The 27,560-nt window shown below is 44.7% G+C and overlaps 1 protein-coding gene across 1 annotated transcript in view; it reads left to right on the top strand.

Moving 5' to 3' along the window:
- The window catches only part of LOC147900682 (uncharacterized), a 138,036-nt gene that overhangs the window by 92,797 nt on the left and 17,679 nt on the right, over nt 1-27,560 (top strand). The window contains exons 13-17 of the mRNA XM_087375501.1: nt 5,606-5,719; nt 5,800-5,892; nt 11,366-11,540; nt 14,246-14,394; nt 14,583-14,782. Of these exons, the coding sequence (XP_087231627.1) occupies nt 5,606-5,719; nt 5,800-5,892; nt 11,366-11,540; nt 14,246-14,394; nt 14,583-14,782 (731 nt within the window). The remainder of the gene's footprint in view (nt 1-5,605; nt 5,720-5,799; nt 5,893-11,365; nt 11,541-14,245; nt 14,395-14,582; nt 14,783-27,560) is intronic.

Below are 27,560 nucleotides of genomic sequence, written 5' to 3'. Positions count from 1 at the left end.
ACCCCATTTGGATATGCAAGTCCAAAGATACGGGGTGCTACTTTTAGGGCCTGGATGCCTAAAATAGGCAGCGCGTGGATGCCTAAAATAGGCAGCGCGTTAACGCGCTGCCTATTTTAGGCATCCAGGCCCTAAAAGTAGCACCCCGTATCTTTGGACTTGCATATCCAAATGGGGTCATGTCATATATCAAATCAAACGGCAAGATCCAATTTAGATGGTTTTCATGTCCATTTTCTCCATCAACTAAAACTATATTCATCAAATAATGTTGTTGATCAATTTTTGGCATACCCCCCCAAAATCAAGACCCCCATTGCAAAGAAAGGTAAAGAACACGAGTGCTTGTTGTTATGCTCAAGAGACAACAAAATGCATGACATGGGAAACCAATGGGGTCTTACTTTTGATGTTTGTATGTATGTATGGAGTATGTATGTATGTATATATATGCATGTACATACATACATACATACATACATACATATATATATATATATATATGTATGTATGTATGTATATGTTGATGCATATTTGTATATATTGATGTATATATTGATGCATTCAATTTTGATATATGGAGAAAATGGACATGAAAATCATCTAAATTGGCTCTTGCCATTTGATTTGATATATGACATGACCCCATTTTGATTTGTAAGTCCAAAGATACGGGGTCCTACTTTTAAGGCCTGAATGCCTGAAATAGGCAGTGCGTTAACGCGCTGCCTATTTCATGCATTTAGGCCTCAAAAGTAGGACCCCATTGGCAACAAACGCGCTGCCTATTTCATGCATTTAGGCCTCAAAAGTAGGACCCCATTGTATTGCCAATGGGGTCCTACTTTTGAGGCCTAAATGCATGAAATAGGCAGCGCGTTAACGCGTTGCCTATTTTAGGCATTCAGACCCTAAAAGTAGCACCCCATATCTTTGGACTTGCATATCCGAATGGGTTCATGTCATATATCAAATTGAATGGCAAGATCCAATTTAGATGGTTTTCATGTCCATTTTCTCCATCAACTAAAACTATATTCATCAAATAATGTTGTTTATCAATTTTTGGCATACGCCCCCCAAAATCAAGACCCCCATTTTGCTGTATGTATGTAAGTATGTATATATGTATGTATATACATACATATATATCTATATGTGTATATATGTGTGTGTGTGTGTGTGTGTGTGTGTGTGTGTACACACACACATGTATGTATGTATGTATGTATGTATCTATATATATATATATATATATATATACATACATACATATGTATATATTGATGCATATATTGATGCATATCTTGATGTATATATTTATGCATACAGTTTTGATTGATGGAGAAATCAGGCATGAAAACCATCTAAATTGACTCTTGCCGTTCGATTTGATATAGGACATGATCCCATTGGGATTTGTAAGTCCAAAGATACGGGGTCTTACTTTTAGGACTTAAATTCCTGAAATAGGTAGCTTGTCAATGTGCTGCCTATTTCATGCATTTAGGCCTCAAAAGTAGGACCTCATTTGGTCCTACATGGGGTCCTACTTTTGAGGCCTAAATGTATGAAATAGGCAGTGCATTGGCACGCTGCCTATTTTAGGCATTCAAACCGTAAAAGTAAGACCCCATATCTTTGGAATTACAAATCCAAATGGGGTCATGTCATACATCAAATCAAATGGCAAGAGCCAATTTAGATGTTTTCATGCCCATTTTATCAATTTAATAAAACTATATGCATCAAATAATGTTGTTTATCAATTTTTGGCATACACCCCCAAAATCAAAACCCCCATTGGAAAGAAAGGTAAGGAACACAAGTGCTTGTTCTTATGTTTAGGAAACATTAAAAAAGAGGCCTAGTAGCCCAAAAATGGCAGCGCATCAATGCACTATCATTTTTGGGTTGCCAGGTCTCTTTTTTCTTGTCTCACGAGCATACATATGGAGGTTATTATACAATATAACTAAGAAGTAGTATTGAAGTAGTTCTACAATTTGGATGCATTAAGAGCATTCATATAGCAAGGAAGAATATAATAATTGAATACATTTTTTTTTCAATACATATTGCTAGTGAGACTACCAAAAAGAGGCTCTATCCCTCATGATGTCTCTGGATACAGAATATGAGATTGCTTGAGGCTTGGATTGCAGCTGGAAACATTGCATGGACAAAGCCACTATATGCCGCAAGTGTTGGAAATTGATATATGGCTCAAGTGCTAGAATGCGCAAATCATGGCCAAAATCAAGACCCCTTAAAGATTCCATGAGGGCTATCCTTTTACTACTACACACGTCACCTTTAGTCGAGGGCAGAACCATTCGTCGTCATAGGCAGCAGGTTCATGGGACCCCATCCCATGATCCAAGGCATTATTCAAAGATAAAGTATTTCTGACCATTCCCAAATTGAGTTTGCCAATTCCTAATCTGATTGATTTCATTTACTGGACTTGCAATGCTTGCAAAGCCCTTGCTTAAGCTTGAATGAGCCTCTTGATTTTGGGGGTATAAGGCTTAACACGCCCAAAATCAAGAGGCTCATTCAAGCTTAAGCAAGGGCTTTGCAGGTCTTGTTTTTGGGTGGCAAAAGCACGAAAAATGACAGCGCATTAAGGTGTTGCCATTCTTATGCTTCCCCCCTCCAAAAACAAGACCCCCAAGCTATTCATTAGAGACACCAAAATGAGGAGAAGGATGACGTGAGGAGTAGAGGAGCTGGCCAATGAGGGGAGGGACAGCCTTGGAATTGCCAGCAACAAGCATGATGCAAGGAGGTGAGAAGGCAAAGAAGCAAGGAGGTGAGGAAGCAAGGAGGCGAGGAGGCAAGAGGCAGTCTTGAAGGGCAACAAGAGGGTGGAGGTGGCTGAAAGAGTAAGCAAGAAAGGGAGGGATGGAGATTGCTTGTAGGAAATGCTTGGATTAATGCTACAAATGCCATTTTTTTGTGTGTATTTTGCAGCATGAAATGTTTATGGCATTTTTCTTTTAAAAAATACAAAATTGTTGTGATTAATTGCGCTACAAACAACTCAAGCCCTAAAGCACCATGGATTAGTACAACAATATACATCACAAATGGATGCATACACTCATATACATCACCGATGGATGCATACACTTATACTCACATCAATTTCCAATATTGTATTAGATGGACCCTTAGCATATATGTGTGCATAGAAGACCATTTCCTACATTGATCCTTGATTTCATAGTTAAATTATTCCCTTTCTCACATTCTAACATGTGAAGATTTAATGTACATGCATTATGGGCACATTATATTGCAGTTTATGACTAACTTTTTTTATGAATGCATGATACTTGTATATGGTCAAGGAAGGTATATTATCATTTTTGAATGATAACATTACTCTATGCTCCATTTTATCCTATATTAGAAACTATGATCACTAGATATTACATAAATGTATTGCTCCATTATATCCTATACTAAAAACTATTTTGACCCAAATACATAATGCCAATTGAGGTTAGTACTGATGACAAGTGATGAAAACAATCTAATGGTATGAATGAGATCTTGTAAATTTTGGATATATAATATGGGTACTATGTTGATTGAGCTATTTTTCTAAGGGAATATTTTCAACTTAATTACTAAATACATACTTACAATGGTGACCTGATTCCCATCTATATGTATAATCAAGTTTTACTTTGTGTTTAAAAAAAAGCTTTTGCATAAGGTTAAAATTTGAATAGTATTTATATTTGTTTAAGACTACCCATTGAGCTGGCTCCTATCCTTATATTGAACATGATAATGTTCATAAAGATTTTATGAATACAAATAGATAGCATTGGCTCTCTTTTTAGTGGTTGGGAATGAACCCTAAAAGTACCCTAAAATGACTATGTATTCCTTTATTTGTAGCATGGAAGTGATCATGGTAGAGTGGCATAATCCCTATTTTGCATTTTTCATAGGTTCTTTTGCTACTCATGGTTGGCGGATACACCACGGCATAGATCCGAATAGATATTTGGTTTTTTGCTTCAACTTGCTTGACTAGACTTTCCTTGATGATTGTTTGATTGTGCATGATGAGTAGTCACTGGCTTAACTGATGCATTAAGTGAAATGTTTTCCTTAAAGTTTTTCATACTACAAGATACGAGTTTGCTTATATGGGTGGAAATAAAAGCTTGTTAATGCCTGGTGCATATTTTTCGTTAGATGCAGTAGGATACTAGTTACCGAGTGTCTTTGCCAATTATTTCACTTGAATCATGCTCCTCTTATGCTTGAGTTTGTGGTCACGTATTGACTTTAACATAATAGTCTATAGGATACTGGATGAGCACTCAACATAGTGGTTAGATGCATTCATTTCTAGTTCCGATAGAACTATCATTCAGACATTGGTCATAATAGAAATATGGAGGGCTAAAATCCTTTTTTGGCTCCCTAAGTTTTTTAAAGCATGGTATTGTCCAGATTACATAGGTATTTTCACTAAGCAAAATTAATCCTTATGATGAAAATGTGTTTTTTTTCTTTTGACATAGTTAGTTCTGTTTCCATGTTTTTGGATCGAATGTATGGATGATCTTCTGCAAGCATAAAAGACATGATATGTATATGTAGCACATGATCATGTTTACATATTTTCAGTCATATATTCTACATTGTGATCTATCATTATCTTGCTGTGTGGATGTTCAATCTGAGTAGTGTTTGCTTTTTTTATCGTAAATTTTATGTATTGTTGTGTCTCTACCTCTCCACAATGACTCAAATTGATAGTATGGGGATGAAAGAGAAGTTAATTGTGAGTTTCAGGCATGCCTTCATTGTTGGAATATGTTTAATTTGCTTATGATCACATCAATTGTTCCAATGATATTGAGAGGAATAAGATGCTGGATGAGGTTCTCGCTCGCTTGAAACCTATTTAATCTTGCTCGCTTATTTGGGGCTGCTCGCTTTTCTTCGCTCGCTTTTTGGTAATCCTCGAAGGCCCCCACCTCCAATTGTAATATCACCCGCTAGAATGCTATCAGCTTTACTATTTTGATCTAACCAATATACAACATGCTGCATTTCCCCCCCAAATCCTAGATATTCCATAGTCTGCAAGATGAAATCCCATTGTACCGTATTAAAGGCATTTGCAATATCCACCTGCAATAAGAGAATGTCTTGCTCGGTATACTTTGCATATTCAATCCCGGCATAGGCATTGGGAATATTATCTGTAATATGTCTACGACAAATGAAGCCATATTGATTAGGTTGCAAACCCTCATGTAGAAAACCCTTGATACAAGTCACTATCATGTTAGCAACGAGCTTCTAGATGACATGCATGAGTGTAATGGGTCTCCAATCTGCAAAAGCTCACACAAGTGTTTTGTGGGGAATAATTTAATCAATCCTTTCTTCCAACTGGCTAGTATTTGTTGAGTTTCCCATGTATGGTTAACCATAAATAATAATCCAAGTGAAATGGTGTCCCTCCCCCCCCCCCCCCCCCCCCAAACACACACACACACACACAAAATGTGTGTGTGTGTGTGAATGGTGATTTCCTTATTTATGACTTATTTAAATTTCTTTCTAGATTGAAGAATCGGAGTTTGAAAAGTGGGCAGCACGTTTCCGTGCTGCTAGCGTGGCATTGGATGACCGGGAAGAAAAACTAGCTGAAGCTGCAGACTCAATTGAACGCGAGATGGTGTGTGCTCTTTGAGGTTTCAAGATTCCCTTCCAGTACTAGTTATCATACTGGCAGGCATTTATTTCATGATTTTTCAGGTACTCCTAGGAATCACAGCTGTTGAAGATAAGCTGCAGGACGGTGTGCAGGAGACTGTGACTATTTTGGCACAAGCTGGGATTAAACTTTGGGTACATTGGCAAACTTAAACTTTGTCGTTGAATTAATCATCTACCATAAATATTTTGGGATGCATGACAAATCTTTTGGACCAAAGAAACTGTCATCCTCCAAGAATTCTTTGTCACCAATGAAAAATAATTAAATGAACTCATCATTTATGATAGTAGATCAAAACCACAGAGAAGCATATGCTTGGATACTCGTGAGATGATAAGTGTTTCTTTCCTGGAACTCTGTTTCCCTTTTTATACTTAATAGAATAAATAAACACTACTTGCCAATTATACAGCAGGAAGTGTCTAATAAGGCAGCATCCCTGATAAAATACAAATCATTACAATCGATGGGGAGGCCTTTCAGCCATGCAATTGCAATTAAAGTGCGGAAATTCTTACATTCCAACATTGTTCATGTAAGATCAAAGAATTTACAAGCAATGAGAGGATGTACTGGCCAGCATAAGTGAACAATAAAAGCTGAACAAAAATGCAATAGACAAAACATCCAATTGACCCAACAAAGTTATCAAAAGGTCAATTGCAACATCATGCAGAATAGTACATGTGGAAACAAGGGGTAGTGGGATTGGGCGGCCTCAATGGTGGAATCTACAACCACTTCAACCCATACAAAGCAATGATGCTTGATAAGATTCTGGTAGTCCTTATTAGGGGACCAGGGCATAATATGCACCATTTGTCGACCAAAAAATAAAGGGGACATTTCCAGCATCTTTGTTTTGTCAGGGCATCCAAAAGATGAACTTCATAAAATCCTCGGGAGGCAAAATAGACTCCTTCTACATAGCATCCACCTAGGAGAGAGTTCACCCATTGACCCACATCATTAGCAGAAGGAATTTTGCCTGGAAAAAAGATGATAACTGCAGTTTGGGAAAGCTTCTTCAAAGGATGTACAAGAGAGGGCAACTTCATTTTGTAAGTGAGTTCCGGAGCAAGTTGACTCCATTCCCTTCTACTTTGCTGAAAATCATCATTCAACATATCAAACACATAGGAAGCATCTTCAGATGAAGGAGATATGGGGGAAGAGGTTTCCCTTGATTGTCTTTTGGGTTCAGGAGAGAGAGCTCTCTTGACATAATACTTATTTGCTTCTGCTGGAGGCTAGTGGTTTTAAACCGATATCAAACGATGAAGATGAATTAGGACTGAAGCGCTGTGCGAAGAAACGGGGAGCTGACAAAACTGTACGGAGGACCTGAGTAAACTGTACGGAAAGATCACACGGTAGAGCAGACAGATAAGTACGGAACAGAGTTGCTGACTAGACACAAAGGGGCAAATCTGTACGGAACAGTCACGGATGTACGGACGTATGGAAGAGACGGTGAACTCGTGTACTGTACGGACGTACGGATTAACAGACGGAGCAGTACGGAGGTTTCACACGGAATGTCTGACAACACTGTACGGAGCAGAGAGGCTGACGCTAGACTGTACGGAAGATTCAAAAACAGTACGGGCAAATGGAGGAAACGTTAGAAAGGGAAAAACAATGGCAAGGTAGAAAGCAACGGGATCTGACAAGGCTGCGCAGGGATGACGACGTCAGGTAATCACCACCGTACGGTGAGCGTACGGCGTCCGTACAGATGTACGGACGGAGAGGGGAGTTGTACGGGAACCGACTCGCTGCTTCGACCTCCTCACGCTGCTCCAACCTCACACTCTACTACACACACACACACATACACACCACACACACACACACACACACACACACACACACACCCACACACACACACACACACACACACACACTTGCACACTTTTTTTATAGTGAAAGCTTATATTTCTGAGTGGGAAACCTCAAAAGAGGTAAAAACCCACCATGAAGTACAAAAGAGAAAATTTTACAAGGAGGCCTCAGAGAGAAAAAAAACTCATGAGGCTACCAAGGCAAAATTTACATATCATGTGGTGGAGGATCTAACAAAACATCCTCCATTTTAAGATTATTAACTTGCGAAAAGCGTTGTAGCGAAATCATATTGCCGTCAATAAAACAAAGCTGTTTTTTCCCCTTGTGATTCTTCTTGATATAAGCTGGCGATCTGATTTTGAACCACAGGTTCAAAAGCCTATCTCAGCCAAGGACGAAAAGAATCCAATGAAAAAGGAACATGTACATCCGGAACAGAAGGAGATCTTAAACTTTCATCCACAGATACATTCTTCACAATCATAGGTACTTGAGATAGATCCACATTGTCCGATATTGGATCTGCATCTGATAAATCATGACACATCATTAAAGCTTCACCTTGTGAAGTACCATTTGTATCATATGTAAACCTCTCCTCAGCATGTAGATTCATATCCTACTCAGCTATAGAGGAATCATGAACTTTTAGAACAACAAAAGGATTACCCTAGGAACAATTTGTTGCTGGGACTTCTTTTAATCCGCTTCCATACCTTGAATGATTTGCAAGAATGCCTGACTTCCTGTATCCCAGAAGGAAAAGTAGTAGCTGATTGAACTAATGTCCCTGGAGTAGTAGTGTTCAAACGAGTTGCTAGCTGAGAAGCAGAGGGACATAACTTGGCAAAGTGTCCTAATTGACGGCATTTATAACAAGCATTTGGAAAGGAAGCAAAGCGAAGATGTATCACACACACACACACACACACACACAAACACACACACACACACACTTTTTATTTTGGTGAAAGCTTATATTTCTGTGTGGGAAACCCCAAAAGAGGTAAAAATCCACCAATAAGTACAAGGAAAAAATTTACAAGTAAAGCCTCAGAGCAAAAGTCATGAGGCAGCCAAGTAAAAAGTTACATATCAAGCTGGAGGAGGATCAAACACAACATCCTCCAACTTCAGATTATTGCTTTGTAAAAACTGATGCAGTGTAGAAACCACACCATCAATAAAAACAAGCTGTTTTTTGTCCTTGTGATTCTTCTTAATAAAGCCCGGCAACCGAAATTTCTGAATCACAGGGTCAAAAACCTGTTGTAACATGGGATGAAAAGAATCCAGTGAACAGGACACATCTGCATCCCGAGCAGAGTCACACACATACTTTTTTTTGGGTGAAATCTTTGATAAATTATATTATATGAGTAGCAACCTCAAAATAAGGTGCTACAATTACATCAACTGAAAATTTCAGTATATGCCAAAAAGACCTCATGATCTATGCAGCGGGTCTGCAAGCAATCAAAGAAAGATTGCTGTAGAGAACGCCTAAAAAAGCCAAACAGAGAGAAAGTAGGATCACCAAAGACTTTACAATTCCTATATGTCCATAAAGTCCACAGTGCCTAGTAGTGAACCCAAATGATGAAAAGATGAAACTCTGGCATGGATGGATGAATCCCAAATAGTCAGAAGAACTTTTCAAACGGAACAAATGGGAATCTCGCTTGCAGGCGCTGTCGAAGCATATCAAAAAACTCATGAGAGCACGGACAATGCGAAAACAAGTGAGGCACAGTCTCCAAAGAAGCATAACATCTGTGGCAAAGCGCAGGAGCAATGAGTCGATGAGCTAATAGCTATCCAGATGGAAACACTCCCAAAAGAACTTGCCAAAAAAAAACTTGTTGCCGAGGCGGTACTTTATAGGCCCAAAGTTGCTGTAATCTTTTCCTCCACCACTTGGCTAGGCGATGCATTAGCCAAAGAGAATCACCTCTCTCTGAAACCCAAGGTTGAGGCAAAAGGATTTTTTACAATGCAGATATAGTAATCTGAGATAGCCTCAAAGGACGAGAAGAGGACCCTGGAGAAGTCAAAGTCCAATCTTCCAGCCGGTCTTGGAGTTCCAAAGGAGGAATCGGAACAAAAGGCGAAAGCATAGAAGTAATTTGTCGCCACAAAGGACGATAATGAGAGCCCAATCCATATGTAGTGGCTGCTAAAGAAAAGGGGAGCATAGTACCAACATCATCTATAACATCATCTATAACATCAACAACCCAGGGAAGTGGGATAGGTAGGGAGGGCATGGAGCAAGGTAGGGGGGGCAGGGCAGCTAGGGAGGGGGTGGAGCAGAAAAAAGGGGGGCGGGGCAGCTGACCTTGGTGTATTGGGATGTATGATCCTCAAAATATCCCGCAGTAGCTTGCTTATGTTAATACAACAACATAGTAATTCACAAAGAACTTCCTACCTGTAAATGCAAACATTAATTATTTATTCCTTGCTAAGAAAGTTCTTAGTGGAGAGTTGACAGATCATAGATAAGTCCTTGTAACTTCATCAGCAAGAAGACAAGCATGTCTGTTGTGAGAAGTGATATCTATGATACCTTCTCCAAAGTAAGGGACTTGATATGGATCTATACGTTCTTGAATGATTTCTTCTCATATTGAACATCTTTACATGTTATTGTCACTTTCATACATCGGTGCTTAATCGCACACAAGGTATATATAGGTTCTAGAAGCATAGAGCCAGCACAGAACAAAAGCATATGTGGATGACAAATAAAGCATAGTCCCTCGAACATGTTCAGCCTTCATGTTTTTAGTACTTTGTAAACTGCTCTTTCAGATAGATTTTTTAAGAGCAAAAGTTTATTGTGTCTTGCGTCTTTTTCAAAGTAGCTCCCTTTCAAAAAATGATCAAATGGTGGCCAACTATTGAGTTCCACACTCCTTGTCTTCTAGAATTCAAAAGGCTACATCTTCTCTTCTTAAGTACTGCTGACTTTTCTTTACTAAACGAATTGGCTTCTGATTTCCATTCCATCCAATATCCTTGCTACTATAAGGAAAGAATTACCACTCAGTATGCTCATTTTTATCATGCTTTTGTTTGTGCATCAAATGCTTCATGTAAACATCAAAAGCTAGAGATGAGCATTCAGACATGAGACAACAGTTCTGTGTAATCACTAATTAGAATAGAGTCTCGTTACAATTAAATTGAAGTAATTACTTTTAATATTTGAAATTAGTAATTTCAGCTATAATTTAAAAAAATATGTCATTGTTAGATAAAAGTGTATGAATGTGTGTGTGTCTTAGGACTATATTACCATATACATTGAGTAACAAGTGATCTTCCTTAACCTGCTGACATAACATTTCAATGATTTGAATGTATAACCATAGCCTATTGCACTTTTAAAATGCTTTGTCATATCTCTTGGAAAATATTTCCATGTGTTTATCAGCTCAGGAAAAAGGTTTCTAAACCTTGTAATGAGATATTAGCTCAAGAAATAGATTTGGGAACATTGTAGTTACAACGATATTTTTATAACCTTTGTGAGATTTTACATTCTAATAACTGGATAGTTGGAAAGCAATTAAGAGCTTTTGATTTCAAGATAGAAGATATTAAAATATATTAAAATATGTTGTAGCTATTATAATTGTATTCTTCATCATCTAGATAAGCTTTAGTAGATAGTACTAGGCTACACTTGAAATTTCGACCAAAAGTATTGCTATGACAACTCATTCTGCAGAGCTTTTGGTTCAAATGCAGGTTCTCACAGGTGACAAGTTGGAAACAGCTGTTGCAATAGGCTTGTCTTGCAACCTTTTAGTAGATTCTATGCATCTCTTTCTGCTGTGTGAATCTTCTTTCAATGCTGTACCTCAAATGCTGCATAATATGCTAGATGAAGCTCGGCAACGGACACATTCGAGAAAAATGGCAGGTAGATGCCTTTGGATATGATATAATAAGCACTTAAACTTTGTCAGTAGATCCTCCTATGAAAATGCACAATGCTATATCTTGTTTTATGTTTAGGTTGTGATGGTATTCTATGTATGTGTTATCATTCTAACTAGGAAAGAAATGATATGTTTAGGTGATGCCTCCATCTCATAGCATTTTCCAAGAGTGGATACAAGGAGGCATCCATAGGCTTATCAAACAAGTGTCATGATTCAGACTTCTATTTCTCCTCAAAGATAAGAGGAACAGGAGTTTTACATGAGTGCTGCGACTTTAAAAACTGTCAATAATCAAATCAAGCTTAACAAAAAATGCTCTTGCTCTAAAATTAAAGGCTGTCTGGCTGTAATTTGATTAATAAATTGATGTTTTTCTGGGATGATTGGGCTTGATGGATGAACAATAGTGGTTAGAGTCATGCTTGCCCTCGTTTGACGTACGGAACGTCCCGTTCCGTACCGTTTGTTCCATATGTTTTTTTTGGGGGTTTTGGGGCCCCGGGGGGGGGTTTTGTTTTTTGCATTCGTTTGTTTTGGATGGCTGGTTTTGTTATTGGTGGTGGTTCTGCAAACTGATTTTTGGCCTCCCAAATGGCAAGGTTCCATATAAACCCCCTCGATTCTGAGTCTCGACTCTCCTCTCTCCATCTCCAACAAGTGACAAGGCTGAAGCTGCATCAAGCATCTCCATCTCTCCCTCTTTTTCTCCATCAAGCACCTATATAACATGTTTGTACAAGTTTTAAAGCTGGTACAAGTACCTACTCCAAAACTCTAAAATCTGTGTCTTTTTTTTTGGGTTATCTAATGTACGCCTAAGATTTGAAGCTCATTAAGTACCGCACTAATATTGAACGGTACGCATTGAACATGTTCGTACGTGTCAACCATGGTTAGAGTATCTAGATTTTCTAGAAGGCTCGTGCATCTTGATAAAAAGTATGCTTGTGGTCTTCTCTCTGCAATGGTACTTGTTTCTTTGACCTCTCATTGTTGGGTGGTTTAACTTGTTGTATCTCCTAATACCCATGTCCCTCGTGCTTTGTCATGCCTTCTTTCCCTTTCTTAATTATCTCTTTGTGATAGAGTGAAACGTGTTAGAACTTAGCAAAAACAAAGCAATGAGTGAGCCTGAACAATCAGTCTCGAGAACATTCACATAGATCATGAGTGAGGTGAAACTCAACTCGACCATGAAGAAATCGCTAAAGTAGATTAGGTGGAAATGCCGATGGTGGGTCTCGTGACCATCAACAATAGCAAGAAACAACAATGTACAACATGGAGACTAATGGCACCTCATGTCATCTTCGTGAAATAGAAAGAAATTCCAATGTCGTATACCTTGAGGAAAGTTTGTGTGCGCCTGAATCTGCTCAAGGATTTCTATTGCGTGTTACATTTTTTTTAATTTTGTTGTCAAGGCTCTGCCTCATTACTATTGTGCCTTCCATTTCCCTACCTTTTATGTCCTTTATGCATTGCTGCTTCGATTCCCCTAGCTTCAAAAATTGGCTGGAACGTTCGTAGCAATAGCTCAGTATCAAATGAGGTGTTACATTGATCTAGATCCATGTACAACAAAAGAGGAGTCTTTTACGTTTTGGGTTTGGGGAGGGGAGACCCTTGCAAAGGCTTCATTAGGACCCAGGAGAGGATTTTGGAGAGACCCTTTCATTCAAAATGCCTCCAATATTCCTTTTTCAATCTAGTTGTTGAGATTGGGCAAGAGGATCTAGATGGGGATGGTTGCAAACTACAGTAGAGCATTAGCACAAATAGGGACTCTTTGAGAGTTTCTCGAGGATTTTTGGTGCAAGTTTTGGGACAGTTACAGGCCAAGGAAGATCTCGCACTTCCTTTGGCGATTGCCCCATAGAGTGCTTGCAGGGGGCACCTGGCTTATGGTCATTTTCCAGTTACATGCTCACGATGTGTTTTCACAGGGGAGTCTTGGAGGCATTGCATTTGGGATGGCCTGCTGACACAAGAGGTTTGGAGGATAGCTTTGAGGATACAGATAGAGGAATTGCTTCCATTCATGAAGGTTCAACAAGAAGATAATTTGTTGGAGACTTGTCTTTCGACAAGAGAGCTATAACCGCTCTCTCATTGGGAGAACTTTCAGACGTTTGCTGACTTACTGAAATCCTTTTGGAGAGCCTCTGGAAATCCCGCAGCAGGATTGGAAAAATCACTCTTTTCTTTTGGCTTTCTATCCATGGAGGGAGGAGGTCCATGTTCAGGGAAACTGACATAAAAGGAACTAGATGCCCTCTTTCCCCAATTCCTTTGGGACCCCTTTTACAAAAGGCATAGAGAGAGAGGAGAAGAGGGCTAGGTTGCCCCTCATAAGGTATGAGGTTTTGACACATGGCTGCAATATTAATAAGAGATTGAATTATTATTATCCTTTGAAGCATACAAGAATGCAGTACAATATGTTGATTAACATTGAGGAGATGGATGACAACTTTTATCTTTATGCATCATCATATACGTACAACTTCACCTTTTTGTCTTCCTATTTAAAAAGTGCATCCAAAAGTGATCATCTCTTGGTTCTATTAAGGCTTTCACTGTAAGGCAGTGAATTCTACACTTTATACAAGAAAAATTGTACCTGCATTTAACCATCAAATTGTGAGAAAATCTGAAAAACACTCGACTTGTGAACTCTCAGGTGTGGAAGCTTCAGACATGGCTGTGATCATCGAGGGCAACTCATTGTCTATTGCTCTAGAAGAGAACAATAGAACTAATTTCTTAGAGCTGTGTGAGGAATGCCGAACGGTTGTGTGCTGCCGTGTGTCACCACTTCAGAAAGCATTGGTAAGGACGCTCTAAATAAGGGAAATATACATATTTTCAAAATGCAAAGCATATTGACGGTATCAGATGCCTGATTTCATACCATGATAACATGTAGGGTTTTTATCGATCCACTTTAAGCCCTAGGTATAACAAAGTACTACTTCTACTGATACCACTAAGAGGTTATTTAAAATTGGTGTTGACAGGTTACACAATTGGTGAAGGAAAATAACTTCGCAGTAACTCTAGCTATCGGCGATGGAGCAAATGATGTAGGAATGATTAGAGCTGCCCATATTGGAGTGGGAATTAGTGGTCGTGAGGGTATGGCAGCCGTCCTTGCTAGTGACTATGCTATTGGGCAGTTCAAATTCTTAGCAAGGCTTCTCTTAATTCATGGAAGATGGTGAGTAAGTAAAAGAACTATGTCATGTGACTCTATTATTAGCGCTATGCCACAGTCATCAGTTTTAAAGCATGAGCCTTACCAGAAGTCATATGTAAAGTCTACTACTTTTTTAAATGATATTTCAAAGAAAAACAAATGTCAAGGTATCTCCTGGCCAAGTTGTGATTCTCCTTTTGTCACCTATGGAAGTGAAAGTACTGATCAGTTGTGGTGTAACTTAAAACGAGGGGCTAATTTTTGAAGGGGACTAGAGAATTTCAATAGGAGCTATCATAATGTATGTCCCTGATGCTTGAGCTCCTGGTAGCTCCCCTCAACCATGCCACCCGTTCACTCAGACTTGCCACCTCCTTGTCCTCCTCTGCACCCCAGCCCGCCTTCCACTTTCTGATCTCCCCTTTCCTCCCCAGTAGGAGTTGGAAGAGCAGCCTGATGGCTGCTGTCTTTTCAGGTCCCCTCTTCCTCTCCCTCTCTCTTTATTTTGCCTCCCTTCTTCCTTTCCCGCATCCTGCCCTCCCTCCTCCCCCCATGTTTCCTCCTTTTGCCTGGCATTCAAGGCCTCTTGGCCCCCTCCCACTGCTGTTCCCCTCCCCTCTTATTCCGACCCCTTTCTGGCTGACCGTGACCCCCTCAGCCTGAATCTGGACCTGCTGAGGTGTTGCTCAGCCCTCCGTCCCCCATGGGACTGTTTCACTCCCCCCTCCTACCTGCCTCCTTCCACATTCAGCTTGACCCCATCTCCCTGTTCTTTATTACTCCTGTTCTACTTACCGCAAACCCCTCCCCTCGTCTCTCTTTTTATCTCCACCTTTTCCATTTCCCACCCCTTTCTGCCTAGCTTCCTAGGCTCCCCTCCCTCCCCTTGATGGCTTTTTCCTTGAAGCTATTTCCCCTCCCTCCTGTTCCCTCTGCTATCTTCCCTCCGTTTTTGTCCTCTTCCTCTCCCTTTTCATCCTTCTTCTTCTTGGAGTTAGCAGGTACCACCTCAGTTTTTGGGTGGTGAAAAGGTGACCCTTACAAAAGGAGCTCACATGGAAGAATCCTTGAATCCCACCTCCTTTCGTATTTTTATTTCACTCGAGGATAAAAAGCAAGTTGAGCAAGCAGTACATAAGCTGAATCGTCAAGCATCATTGGGCTCCTAGAGGGTCTTATGCCCCCCAAGTCAAATGTTCAAGAATGGGTCTATATAGGCGAGCCTTGCTTTGAATGGTGACTACATACAAGAGGTGATGATATATGGGCGTGGTGTTTATGTGATCAAAATGTCCACCCTTGAGATGGCTTAGACCCCTCTATAGTGAACCTAGACATGGCTAGACATGGAGATGCAAAGGTATGCAAAGTGTGGACTAGATTTTGACACCTTTTTAAAAAAAAAACAGAGAATAAGTTGTTCTATTATTGCTTGAAATAAACCACCATATAAATAAGAGAAAAAACCAAAGAATGTGCTGATCATGGAAAATAGAAAGAAAAATTGATTGCCGCCTAAAAAGGGCCAACCTGTTTCTTGACTTCCGAGCGTCTTGCCTATGGAGCCTCTGGAACAGGGGTTAAGCACCAATGTAGCCGGCTATATTACCAGAGCCATTACCTCTCTTCATGTGAGAACATAGAAGGTGCCTGCAGACCATGGCTTGCAGAAACGTTGTCGCCTTTTGGCAGTCGCTCTAGACCCGGAGTCCCAGGATACCAAATAGCTCACAAAGTGTGATAATATCCTGCCAGATGGAGAATAAAGTGGCTGCTGTAGTGATCTGCTGGCCTCTCATCACGCAATTGCAGCGGGTGACAGAGATGTGCCAAGCAGTGATACTAGCAACTGTCTTCTGCACACTATCCTCTACCAAGGATAGAAGGCACGTCCGTCTAGAAGGAATTGCCTCATGCGCACCCTTCCTTTTTTTTTTTGTTTCTTCAAAGAAAGGAACCTTCTATTAATGCTTGAAAGATTTCATACAAGACAACAGCCCCAAAGGTGCTGAGTATGGAAAACCGGAAAAGGCTGAAAGAAAGAAAACTGGCCTGTTCCAAAGAAGCCCAGCTCACTGCCTAGGGGATCTATGGAACTGGGGCTAACAGCCAAGTGGGGGGACTATACAGCCAGCGAATCCCTCGCTGAGTGAAGATGTAGAAAACACCTGTAGGCCAAGCCTTGCAGAAACGAGCACGCCTCTCAATAGTCGCCCTGGAGCCTAGAGTCCCACGCTCCCAAGTGGACCGTAGAGTGTAAATGATATCTTGCCAGATGGCAACCAAGGTAGGCGAGGGTGGAACTGGGTGCTCTCCCATCACAAGACTGCAGCGAGCCACCCAAATGTTGCAAGCCGTGATGCTGGCTACCACCTCCCAAACATTGTCCTCCCTAGGAGGAGGAGCTAGGGTGTCAAGGGGACTGCCTCGTGGAGTGCAATCCTCTGAATGCTCTGACCCTATATCCGGTAGGTTGGGGAGATCTCATCACTCTCAAACGCATGTCCTCCCTCTGTCAACCAAGCCACCATTCCCCAGGTGTATTCTCTATGGAGACTCTGCATACGCGTCATGATCCTGAGGGCACTCATCCATATCCTTGTTGCGCTACGACAGCTCCATAGGCAGTGCGGGATAGTCTCCAGGACACCATTTGAGCAGCAATGGCGCTGCCCCTCCACTCACATCTGCTCCAACCACGGGCCGATGGGCAAGCCTTCGTGGGCTGCCAGCCAGAAGAAGTATGAAATCTTCCTCGGCCGCAAACTGGACCACAACCTCGTCCAAAACTTGGAGTGAACCTCCCGGGGCACTCTCAGGGTCGCCAAGTGTCTCTCCCTCGAGGGAGTCCACCTCGATGAGTCCATCTGAAGTCTCTTGCCAATCCGTGTGTAGGAAAAGAAAGGCATCTCATCTATCGTCTTAGCTAGGCCACCCCTGGAGGCCCAGAGCCACTCCCCCGGGTCCCACTGGATTTCCCTCAAGGTTCTACCCTCCCATAGCCAGAGGCGCCATCTAGAGGCGTCCTGCTCTGAGATACTGGGAGGATCAATGTGCCACTCCTTCCCCAAGCGTCCTACCACTTTGATCATCTGCCAGTGTATCCCATCAAGACTCCCATCCATCTCAGGGTCACTCCCAGTGAGGGGCTGAAGTAGGCCTCCAGGTTCTACATGGAAGAAGCCGGGGTGCGTGTTGCCAAGCTGCATCAAAATCCTCAAGGGAACACCAATACGGGAAAACTACCCGAACCATCTGCTATCTCTCCAAATGTGAAGTCCTTTCCACGAGGACTTAGGAATGGCTAAGTCGATCTCGCCCATTCGCTGCCCTTTCCCTCTTAGATGCGCTAGTGCGTCAAGCCTCGCCTCTGCCTCCATAGGTAGTCTACTCCAACGACCAAAAGACCATGCTGGACCACTGTCCTAGTGTGCCTAGCCAATGTGAGTCCGCTGCCCAAGCATACGTCCCTCTTGATCTTTGACCTTTGGGTGCCACATAAGGGGCTGGCGCTCAAACTCCTCTCTGCATCTGGGCAGAGGACGGATGAGACCCCTTGCTAGTCTCTGCCAAACCTTGTGAAGACTCCTCATCAGGGGGGAGCCCTTCCCCGTAAAGGGGGCCTCTGAGAAGATCCATCTATGTGAACACTGCCACTATCCTCCAGTGCGTGGGGTGTTCGTTTGAAGCCCTCTCTGTAAGAGGAGCTTCCAAGGCTCGGCACCTGGGGTGAGGCCACGAACCACCAACTTGCCCAGAAGGGCCCTACTTTGTATCTCCGGATCAATGATATCCAAGCCTCCCACTGCCCGCGGCATGATCATTGTCTGCCAAGCTACTCGGGCCCTAGTATTCCTCGTGCCGTCTGAGCATGCCCAGAGGAAGTTCTGTACCAACCGTCGGAGTTGCCCAATGCATCCTCTGTGAAAGCACCAATAGGAGGCAATATACCAGCAGTGGCAAGGACTTGGTTTGCCACTAAGGCGGGACTTGTGAGGCAAAGTTTGGCCGAGCTCCAATAGAGAAGCTTGTGCCAAACACTCTCAAGGACCGGGGCAATCTGCTGCTCTATAATGATGTCAATACTCACCTGGCTCCGAGGTATCTCGATGTCTGGCCCCGCGGTATCCATCTGAAACCAAGGTCACTCCCCCACTCACGGATCTCCTGTGTCTCCTCAAAGCTTGTGAAGAAGCCTATGGATTTCGTCCAGTTGATCTGTGCCACTGAGGCCTCACAATAGATAGCCAAGGCGCCTTTGACTCTCTCTAGACTCGCTGTGGTGCCCTCAACATACAAGGCCGTGTCATCTGCAAACTCCGAGTCAATGAGCTCCTCCTCTTGTCTGATTGGGAGCCTCAACCCTGTGAGACCCACCACCTGTGATCTCAAATAGTAGCCCAGAGCCTCCGCTACAAACAAGAAGAAGAAGGGAGCTAGTGGGCTGCCTTGGCGGACCGAGTGAGAGAGAGGAAAGGCCTCGCCTGTGTGTCCTCTGATAATCATTTGACTAGAGCTCCTTGCGTATAGCGCTGAAACTCCTATGACCCATATGTATGAGAAACCGAATCTCGTCATAGTGCCCTTCAGAAAAGACCGCTTCACCTTGTCGTAGGCCTTCTCAAAGTCCAAGAGAAGGATGGCTAGTGGCTCCTCCTTGGACCAATGCACTACCTCGCAAAACATGAAGATGTTGTCCAGGATGCTGCGCTCCTAGACAAACCCAATCTGTGTGTCATGGATGATGTTGGTAAGATGAGGCCGTAATCGCAAACTCAAGACCTTGGCGAGGATCTTGTATGCAGTATGAAGTAGAGTGATCAGCCTCCACTGTCGGATATCTGACCTATCTCCCTCTTTCGAGATCAAAACAGATCCACCCCTTGCACAAGGACTGAGGGAGAAGGCCTGTGTCGAAAATCTCCTGGCAAGCTCAACGGAAAGGGGTGGAGATAATCTCCTAGAAGTTTCGGAAAAAGGCCGGAGTCAAGCCATCCTCCCCTAGACACTTCTAGGTTGGGAGAGCCTTGAGGGCTTCCTGTAGCTCCTCATCTGTGAAAGGCTCCTCAAGTCTGTGGCATAAGTCTTGCGAGACTACTATTGGAACGTGATTCCAAACTAGCTCTTGGGCCACAAGACCAGCTGGGGTCATCCTCTGTGTCTGAAAGAGCTGGCTATAAAATCTGGTGGTCATGTCAAGAATCTCCTGCGGGTCAGTGTGCATGATGCCCTGCGAGTCCCGGAGATTGTGTGCCGGTCGATCGGGGCCCAGTGGTCTGAAAGAACTGCTTCGTCATCCTGTCCCCCTGCTGTACCCATCAGGGCCGGGAGGAATGGTAGGAGAACTCAGCCCGCCGCAACTACGTGTCTTGAAGCTCGAGACGACGGCTCTCCAATCTGCCACTAAGCCACTGAGACACTGGGTCTTGCTCCCTGAGCCTCTCGATGGAGACGAGGTCTCTCCTCAAACCCCGCTTGCGGTCCTGAAGGGTTCTCCTCCGCCTAAGAGCGTGAGCTTGCAGCTCCACACTGCTCCTCTGAATCGCATCGGCAACCCATGCAGCCCAGCCGTCACTCAGAGCCATCTTTGAGTGCTTCCAGATCTATGTGATAACTTGTTGAATCTCCTCATCTTGCAAGAGGTCCTCTGGAATGCGGACCCCCTGCTGGGGGAGACCTCGACGGGGCTGATCCAAGTGAAGTATCAGTGGAGAGTGGTCGGACATTGTGGTACCTGCCAGAATCCCGATAGCGCCGCCTCTATGTAATGCCCAGCCCCCAACATAGAAACGGTCTAATCTCTCAAGCAATCCATCGTGTCTCCTCTGTCCAAAGGAGAAGAGAAGGCTGCCAGAAGTCCTACTGAACTCTGGCTCTCTCCACGGGTCTCTGCCCACTGATCATGAAAATGAACTGCTCCCAGGTACTACGCTTTGCTGCTGGCATCTCAGAGAATGAGGCGCCGCCCTGCTTGTCTTTCCCAAACTCCAGGTTGTTGAAGTTTCCTCCAACAATCCAGGAGTCGACATCCGGAAGACACTCTGACAGCTTTCTCCAAAAGGCCGGGTGGTGCTATCTACACACTGGGGCATACACGTTCAGGATTCGAATCCTGGACTCTCCCATCCGAACTCCCATCCAAACTGCATGCACCTTGATCGTAGACCTCTCAAGCCAAGGTCTGTGAGATTGAGATGCAGACCCCCGTCCTAGTGCAGGAGACTACTCCTCTAGATCTCTCCTTGGAAGAAGGTGATGGCGTCATCTGATGTCTGATGTTGAAAGCATGTGAATCATAAGGATGTCCATTGCCCGCCCTACCACTGCCCTGTGCAACTGCTGTTGGAGCATCAGGTACTGCGGTTGGCTACGAACACGGTCATGTAGCCCATGTACGTTTCAACTCACTATGGTCCAGCTCATGAGGACGGGGGAGCCGCGAACAAGGCTCTCCTGTGAGTGGGTGCTTGTCCTAGAAAGACTGTCCTGTGTGATTTTGTCAGGGGTTTGGAGGGCGAGTAGTCAATGTCTATGCGGCATCGTATTAGGGTGGATACCGGCTCAAGACTGATCTTCCGTGCCCAGTTCATCATGAAGGAGGCTTCCACTCCGAACAACTCCGCGCACTTCTGGAGAGGCAATCTGATAACTCCTGTCGCCAAACCACACACCGGTTCCTGGCGCGTGAAGCTCAGCTGAAAGTTCACCTCCGCGCCATGGGCGTACCATAGATCTAGTCCTTGTGGTCCCATCCACTCGTCCATCATGAGCATAATCTAATTACCCAAAATAGCATCAACTACCTCCGAGGACCACTTCTCCAACCCTGTGGAGGCAAACCGAAATCTCCAGACGGGGTGTGTCTGAGATCCCACTGCACTGATCAAACCCCCCTTTCGGGGTTGAAGGACCATGAGTGTGACCTCCAATGGTAGAGGGTATGAGTCCGGAATCTCCAAATAGTTCCAAGGTCCTAACCTCCAGAAGTCCCGCGGTAATGGACGCCCAGGCTGGAGGTTGGGAGTTGCTGGTCGAGAGGACGAGCCTCGTCCCTTAGGATCCCTCTATGAGCGAACCTGCTGTTGTAATGAGGAAGCAGAAGGGGGCGTCGTCGTTCCCTTGCCTGGTGGCAGGGGTGCGAAGCGGAAGAAGCTGCTACTGAAGCAGAGGGGGGTGGCGGGAGAGGGAGAGGTAGGGACATGGGGGATAGAGGGCAGGGGATGGGTGGTGAGAGTGATCATGGAAGGGGGGGTTGTGGGGGGGGGGAGGGGGCGGGGGGAACCTTGTAGGGGGAGGGGGAAGTGAAGAGGAGGAGGGGGAAGGGTCTGGGAAAAGAGCGACCTCAGGCCCCCCCTGCTGATGAGGCTCGCAGGGGCTCTGGATTGGCTCGTTCACGGCCCTCGTCGGGCTAGCGTTAGCGGCTTCCGCCATCGCTGCATCTGGAGCTCCTGGGACTCTTTGCTACTGCAAGGGTGGGTGCGGAGGCTGAACTTCCGAAGCTGGAGGATCGATTGGATGGGCAGTGGCCCCTGTTGCTAGGGGAGGTGGCTCTTGCTGTTCCTCTTTCGAGGCCTCTCGGTCAACCCTGTCCCTCTCCCTACGGTTGGCCCTCTGTCTGCGGGGTTTGCAAGCCTGCTTACTTAGTTGCTTTTTCTTTTGAACCTCTGTCCCCGAGGGGATAACCCATGGGGTCTAAGACTCCTGCTGCTCCTGCCTGAGAGGGCGTTGAACTCAGGCCTGCTGACCCTTCCTACTTTGTGGAGGTGACCCATCTGTCTGCATCGAAGACACTTGCTTGGTAACCCGGAGATCTCCACCCTCTGGCGAGGTGTGCCCCCTTCCAGGGTCTCGAGAAGGATCAACTCTAGGAGGGACTCCGGGCTCTCCACCACTAGTCTGATCTTGGGGACTCCATCATCTGCTAGAGCGGAGGCGGTCGTCTCTAGCATGGACTCAAGCACTGTGCCAAATGCCCAACCAATGGAAGGGAGGATGGCTTGATACTCCTTGGGGAGCCCTGGGAAGCGGGGTGTAACCGAAAACCGTGGAACATGGTGTGTCATATCCATGTCCTCCACTGTGAACCGATGATACCAAGGAAAGAGGTAGACGAGGTGTGGGCCAAGGAGTATGGGGCTCTACTCCACAAGTGTCAAGGCGGTGTCAGGGGAGCTCAGCTAGATGAGGAGAACGCCTTGTCCATAGATGGTGACCTCCTGGATGTGGTCGCCCTCTAATGTCAAGATCGCTTGGATCCACTCTCGTACCTGTCTCCGTGTAGGCATGAGGCCCACAATTCTGCCCACAAGTGCCTTGTCCTGGAGGGACTGAACTGCCTGTTGTCCCTGTTGGTTGTCAGTTGGGGAAAGAAGAACCTTGACGGTTGTGGGAGTCGAGGGTGCTGCCATAGAGCCTCTCTGGCTAGACCAAAGATCACCACCAAGATTTTCTTTCACCGTAACAAACACGAATGCTCCTGTTGGAGGGAGGCAAATGAAAAAAGGAAAATAAAGAAAGATGACGAGGCGGAGAGGCGGAGGAGAGAGAAGGAGAGGGTGGCAGGGAAAGTAGAGGGGAGGAGAGGAAGGAGGGAGCAAAGGGGAGGAGGAAGGAATGAAGAAAAGGAAGGAGGGCGGGAGAAGAGGAGAAGAAGAAGGTGGGGGGGAAGCGGAATGGCGAGGGGGGTGTGTTGGCGGGAGGAGGTGCGAGGCAGAAGGAGGGGTGGTGCGGGGGCGGGGAGCAGGAAGTGGAGGCGGCGCGGGGCGGAGTGAGAGAAGGCAGGGCGGGGGGCGGAGGTGGAGCGGGGAAGGCAAGGCAGAGCGGAGAGGGAGGAGGGGCGAGGTGGAGCGAGGGCGAGGGCGAGGCAAGGAGGAAGGGGAGGGGGCAGCAGGCGGTAAACAAGAGCCACGGGCAGCGTACAGGCCGGCGCGGGCAGCGGGTGGGAGCTCACCGAGTAGCTCCTCCATCTCGTGCTTTCCACAAAGCTAGCTTCTATGGCACCCTTCTTGAGCCAAGCGACCATTGCCCACGTGAAATCTCTCTCAATGCACTAGGCACTTGCCACAATCCTCAGAGTTGCTAACCTGACCCTCTGTGTTGCCAAGCATCCCAATAGATAGTGGGGAATTGTCTCGATCACTCTGTCTATACAGTAGTGGCATCTGCTGTGCATCCTCATCTGCTCCAACTAGGGGAAAGCCTCCGTGTGCTACCATCAAGAAGAAATAGTAGATCTTCCATGGTAGCAAGTTGGACCAAAGGTGTGACCAAAATCAGGGAATAATCTTTCTGGGGATCTCCTACTCGACCCAATGTTGCTCCCTTGATGAAGTCCACACTATTGCCTCCAATTGCAAGTGACAATACGGGTCGTGTAAGAGAAGAAGTGAACCTCCTCCACCCTATCCAAGTGTCCTACTCGAGCTCGGGCCAAAACCACTCTCGTGGATCCTAGTGAACATCCCTAAGAGGGCAGCCCTCCCTTAACCAGAGTCTCCAGCGTGCTCCCTTCTTGTTCGAGAGAACCAGATCTAGGTCGATAGTCCATCACTTGCCCAGCCGGCCCACAATGTTGATCCTCCACCAAGTAAGCCCGTCCCACCAAGAGTCCAGGATCGTTTCGTCTATCTTTGCCGCCCTTGCACCAGTTCTTCTAATGTGGAAGAGTACTTGATCTCAGTCCTCATTCTCCATAGAAAGGTGCCTCCAAGTCCCAAAGGAACACGCAGGGCCACTATCCCATTGTGCCCAGTCGATAAGTGTCCGTTGACCAAGTATGTGTCCCTCTGGATCCTGAACCTCTGGGTGCCACGTCAACAGCTCACTGTTAGACTCATCTCTGCAAGTTGGCTCCGGCTCGAATAAGACCGAGCAACAAGCGCTTTCAGACTCGTAAAAGGCTTCTCATCGTGGGGAGCTTTTCATCAGAGGCGAGAGAACCCATCTGAACGACGACTGCCTTTGACCACCTATATAGGGGGTGTTTCTAAGAAGCCTGCGCTGCATCAAGAGCTTCGACCTCACACTATTAGCTTGCTCAGGAGGATTTATATCATATCTCTCATCCTTCATAAGAAACCTCTCATAATCCCTCAATGTAATAATATTATACATATATAATTACTTATTAAACACATTTATATCATATGACAATATCTTTCTAGTGTTTTTATAGCATAAATAACAAGATATTTATGGACATGTCTATAAAGAAGTCTAAATTACTATAAATAAGTATTAACTTCGGCTTATATATCACTCTCATAAAATACATGCAATATTTGATACTATATATGAAATATTTTTCAAAATATAACCCCATAGATGTGCTTAAATGGGGTTTTCCAATCAATTTGAGTGGCTGAATGACTATATTTGGACATTAATTGGGAAAGTCATGTTACTTTTAAAAGTGCTGTCCAGGGTAGTTTCGCCAGTGAAACTACCTTGGAAGGCCTACTTCAAAGGGGTTTCGCTGGCGAAACTACATTGATGGCTTGCTTCAATGAGTTTTATTTTGGAGAAACCCTTTCATGAAGATAGGTTGAGAGAGGTTTTTTGATGTCACCCCCTATTAAGTAAAAGTTGTAAGAAGGATCATAAGGGAATTTTCATAGAGAAGTATACTTTACATGTGGGTTTCTTCAAAAGCCATCCCATTATGTTACTCACCATTCCCAAAGATTCATGTAAAGATTTGTGTATAAAATAGGCATTTCTATAATACTTGGCATATTTCTAGGTGAAACTCTGTTTTCTTCTGATCCATTTATGCCATATTTTAACATAGCTCAAAGCTTTTTTTTTCCTTCGCTCGAACGTGTGGAAGATTTTGCTCGAAAAATGGTCGTCCCCCTTGTGGAGTCAAGGGTGCTGGTATGTGAGCCCCTCTGGCCAGACTAGCGATCACCACCAAGATTCGTTCTTTAAAAGAACACAATGCTGCATTGCACAAGAAAGGAAAGGGACAAAGAATGGGAGAGGTAAAACGCCTCTTGAAGGACACCCAAAAGCTGGCTAAAAGGGACTAGAAAAGGGGAGTTCAAAGTAGGGGGTACGAAGGCACCAACCCTCTAAAAACCACTACCAAGGAGCTCTGCAAAAACAAAAAAAACACAGCCAGTCAGGGCCCGTTGTGGGCTGCTTCAAGAGGGACAACACCAAAAAAGAAAATGCCTTGAAGAAACCACCAAACGGCTTGGAGAAGAGAACTCCAGAAAGCTGAGAGAAACCCCCTTCCAAACTGCCGGGGGGATTTGAAAGGAGAGTTGTAGAGTTGAGGGTACTGCCCAAAAACACCTACGAGGGCAGCTTGGAGCGCTAGAGGAGCGTGCCACCTCTGGGGGAGGCCCGTCCGTCAAACTCGCATTGCCCGTAGCCCAAAAAGCACGTACGGGGGCCAGCTTGGAGCGCTAGAGGAGCGTGCCACCTTGAGGGGAGGCCTGTCTGTCGACTCCCACTGCCTACGGGCAATGCGACCCAAAGGAGGGGCTGTTGGCCAAGCTCCGGAGGTATTGAGGGGGGGTTGAGGCCTTGCAAGAGCCATGCGAGGGAGCTACCAGGCCGAGGTAGCACCCAGGCCCCTAGATTGGGGTCGATCCCTACCATCGGGCCGTAGGCTAAGGTGCAAGGGCGCACGAAGGTCAGAACAAAAGTCTAGGGCGGGAGGGAAGAGAACCACGGCAGGAGGAGGGGCGGAGAGGAAGATCGGGGGGGAAAGGGGGGGGTTGTTAAGCAAGGGGAGCAGCAGTGAGCTCGCAGGAGAGAAGCCGCAACTATGAAAGATAACTCTTTGGAGCGAATATATCATTAGCTCAATGTGCATGGTCTGACACTGAGAGGGTGTGTTAAAATAAAAGGGTCCCCATATGAGGAGAGATCCTGATTTACCTCAAACTACACTTGGTAGCTTGGTACCAGGTCTTCTTAGTTGATGATATGGAGATGTGCCATCAGATCTCAAGATACCTGGTAACCTTGAGATTCTCGGCCATGCCTGAAGAGGTACAAGGGCGTCCCCCTCTCGATTGTCGTGGGGTTCTTTTGGAGTTCAACAAAACTTGATCTCACTTCCAGGTGGTTGTTGTTACCAAGTATTGTTGGACATAACAGGGTGGGTTTGCTCTTGTTGGTACCACTCTAGGGAGTGATATCGCTTCCAGGTGGTTGTTGTTACCAAGTATTGTTTGCCATGACAGGGTTTGTTTGCTCTTGTTGGTGCCACTCTAGGGAGTGCATCATTTGGCTTAGTTAGGGCTATATTCCTTAGAGAATGGAGGGGCTTCCCTTTTCTCAGAGAGCACTTTCAGCCTTAGCCTCGGTTTATTCTTAGGAGCTTTTTATTGGCCCCTTCTAGGGTGTTTCTTTTCATGCTTGCATGATGTATTTCCGCCTTAATCTTGCTCTCGCAGGTTTGATTCATAATTAATAGAAGTCTTTTGTCAAAAAAAAAAAGAAAAGTCATATAAGCAACTTTTTGTGGAGTGAGCAAAATGGCTCGGCGACATCAGAGCTAGGGAGGCTTGGGAGACTTTGATTCTTCCCACTAGGAAGGGGGCTCAATATCATTGATCCGGACTTGCAATGAAGGGCCTTGCTTTGCAAGGTTGTGGTCAAGGGGAGTTTGCCAATAGGATAGGAACCTTGGAAATTTTTTTTCGTTTGTTGTTGCATACATTCTTGCTCTCTTTCCACGGTGGGGATTGGATAGATAGTACTATCGACCTTTGCTTCAACACATCTCATGGTTCCTTCCTTCTTATGGCTGCCTTCCATCTCATAGTACTATGGCAGCTTCAGG

This window comes from Dipteris shenzhenensis, chromosome 6 (assembly GCF_047967505.1).
Source record: "Dipteris shenzhenensis isolate YYH24624 ecotype China chromosome 6, Dip_SZ_1.0, whole genome shotgun sequence".
NCBI classification, from domain to species: domain Eukaryota; kingdom Viridiplantae; phylum Streptophyta; class Polypodiopsida; order Gleicheniales; family Dipteridaceae; genus Dipteris; species Dipteris shenzhenensis.
Note: the sequence above shows the minus strand (reverse complement) of the source record. Positions and strands in the feature narration are given on the sequence as shown.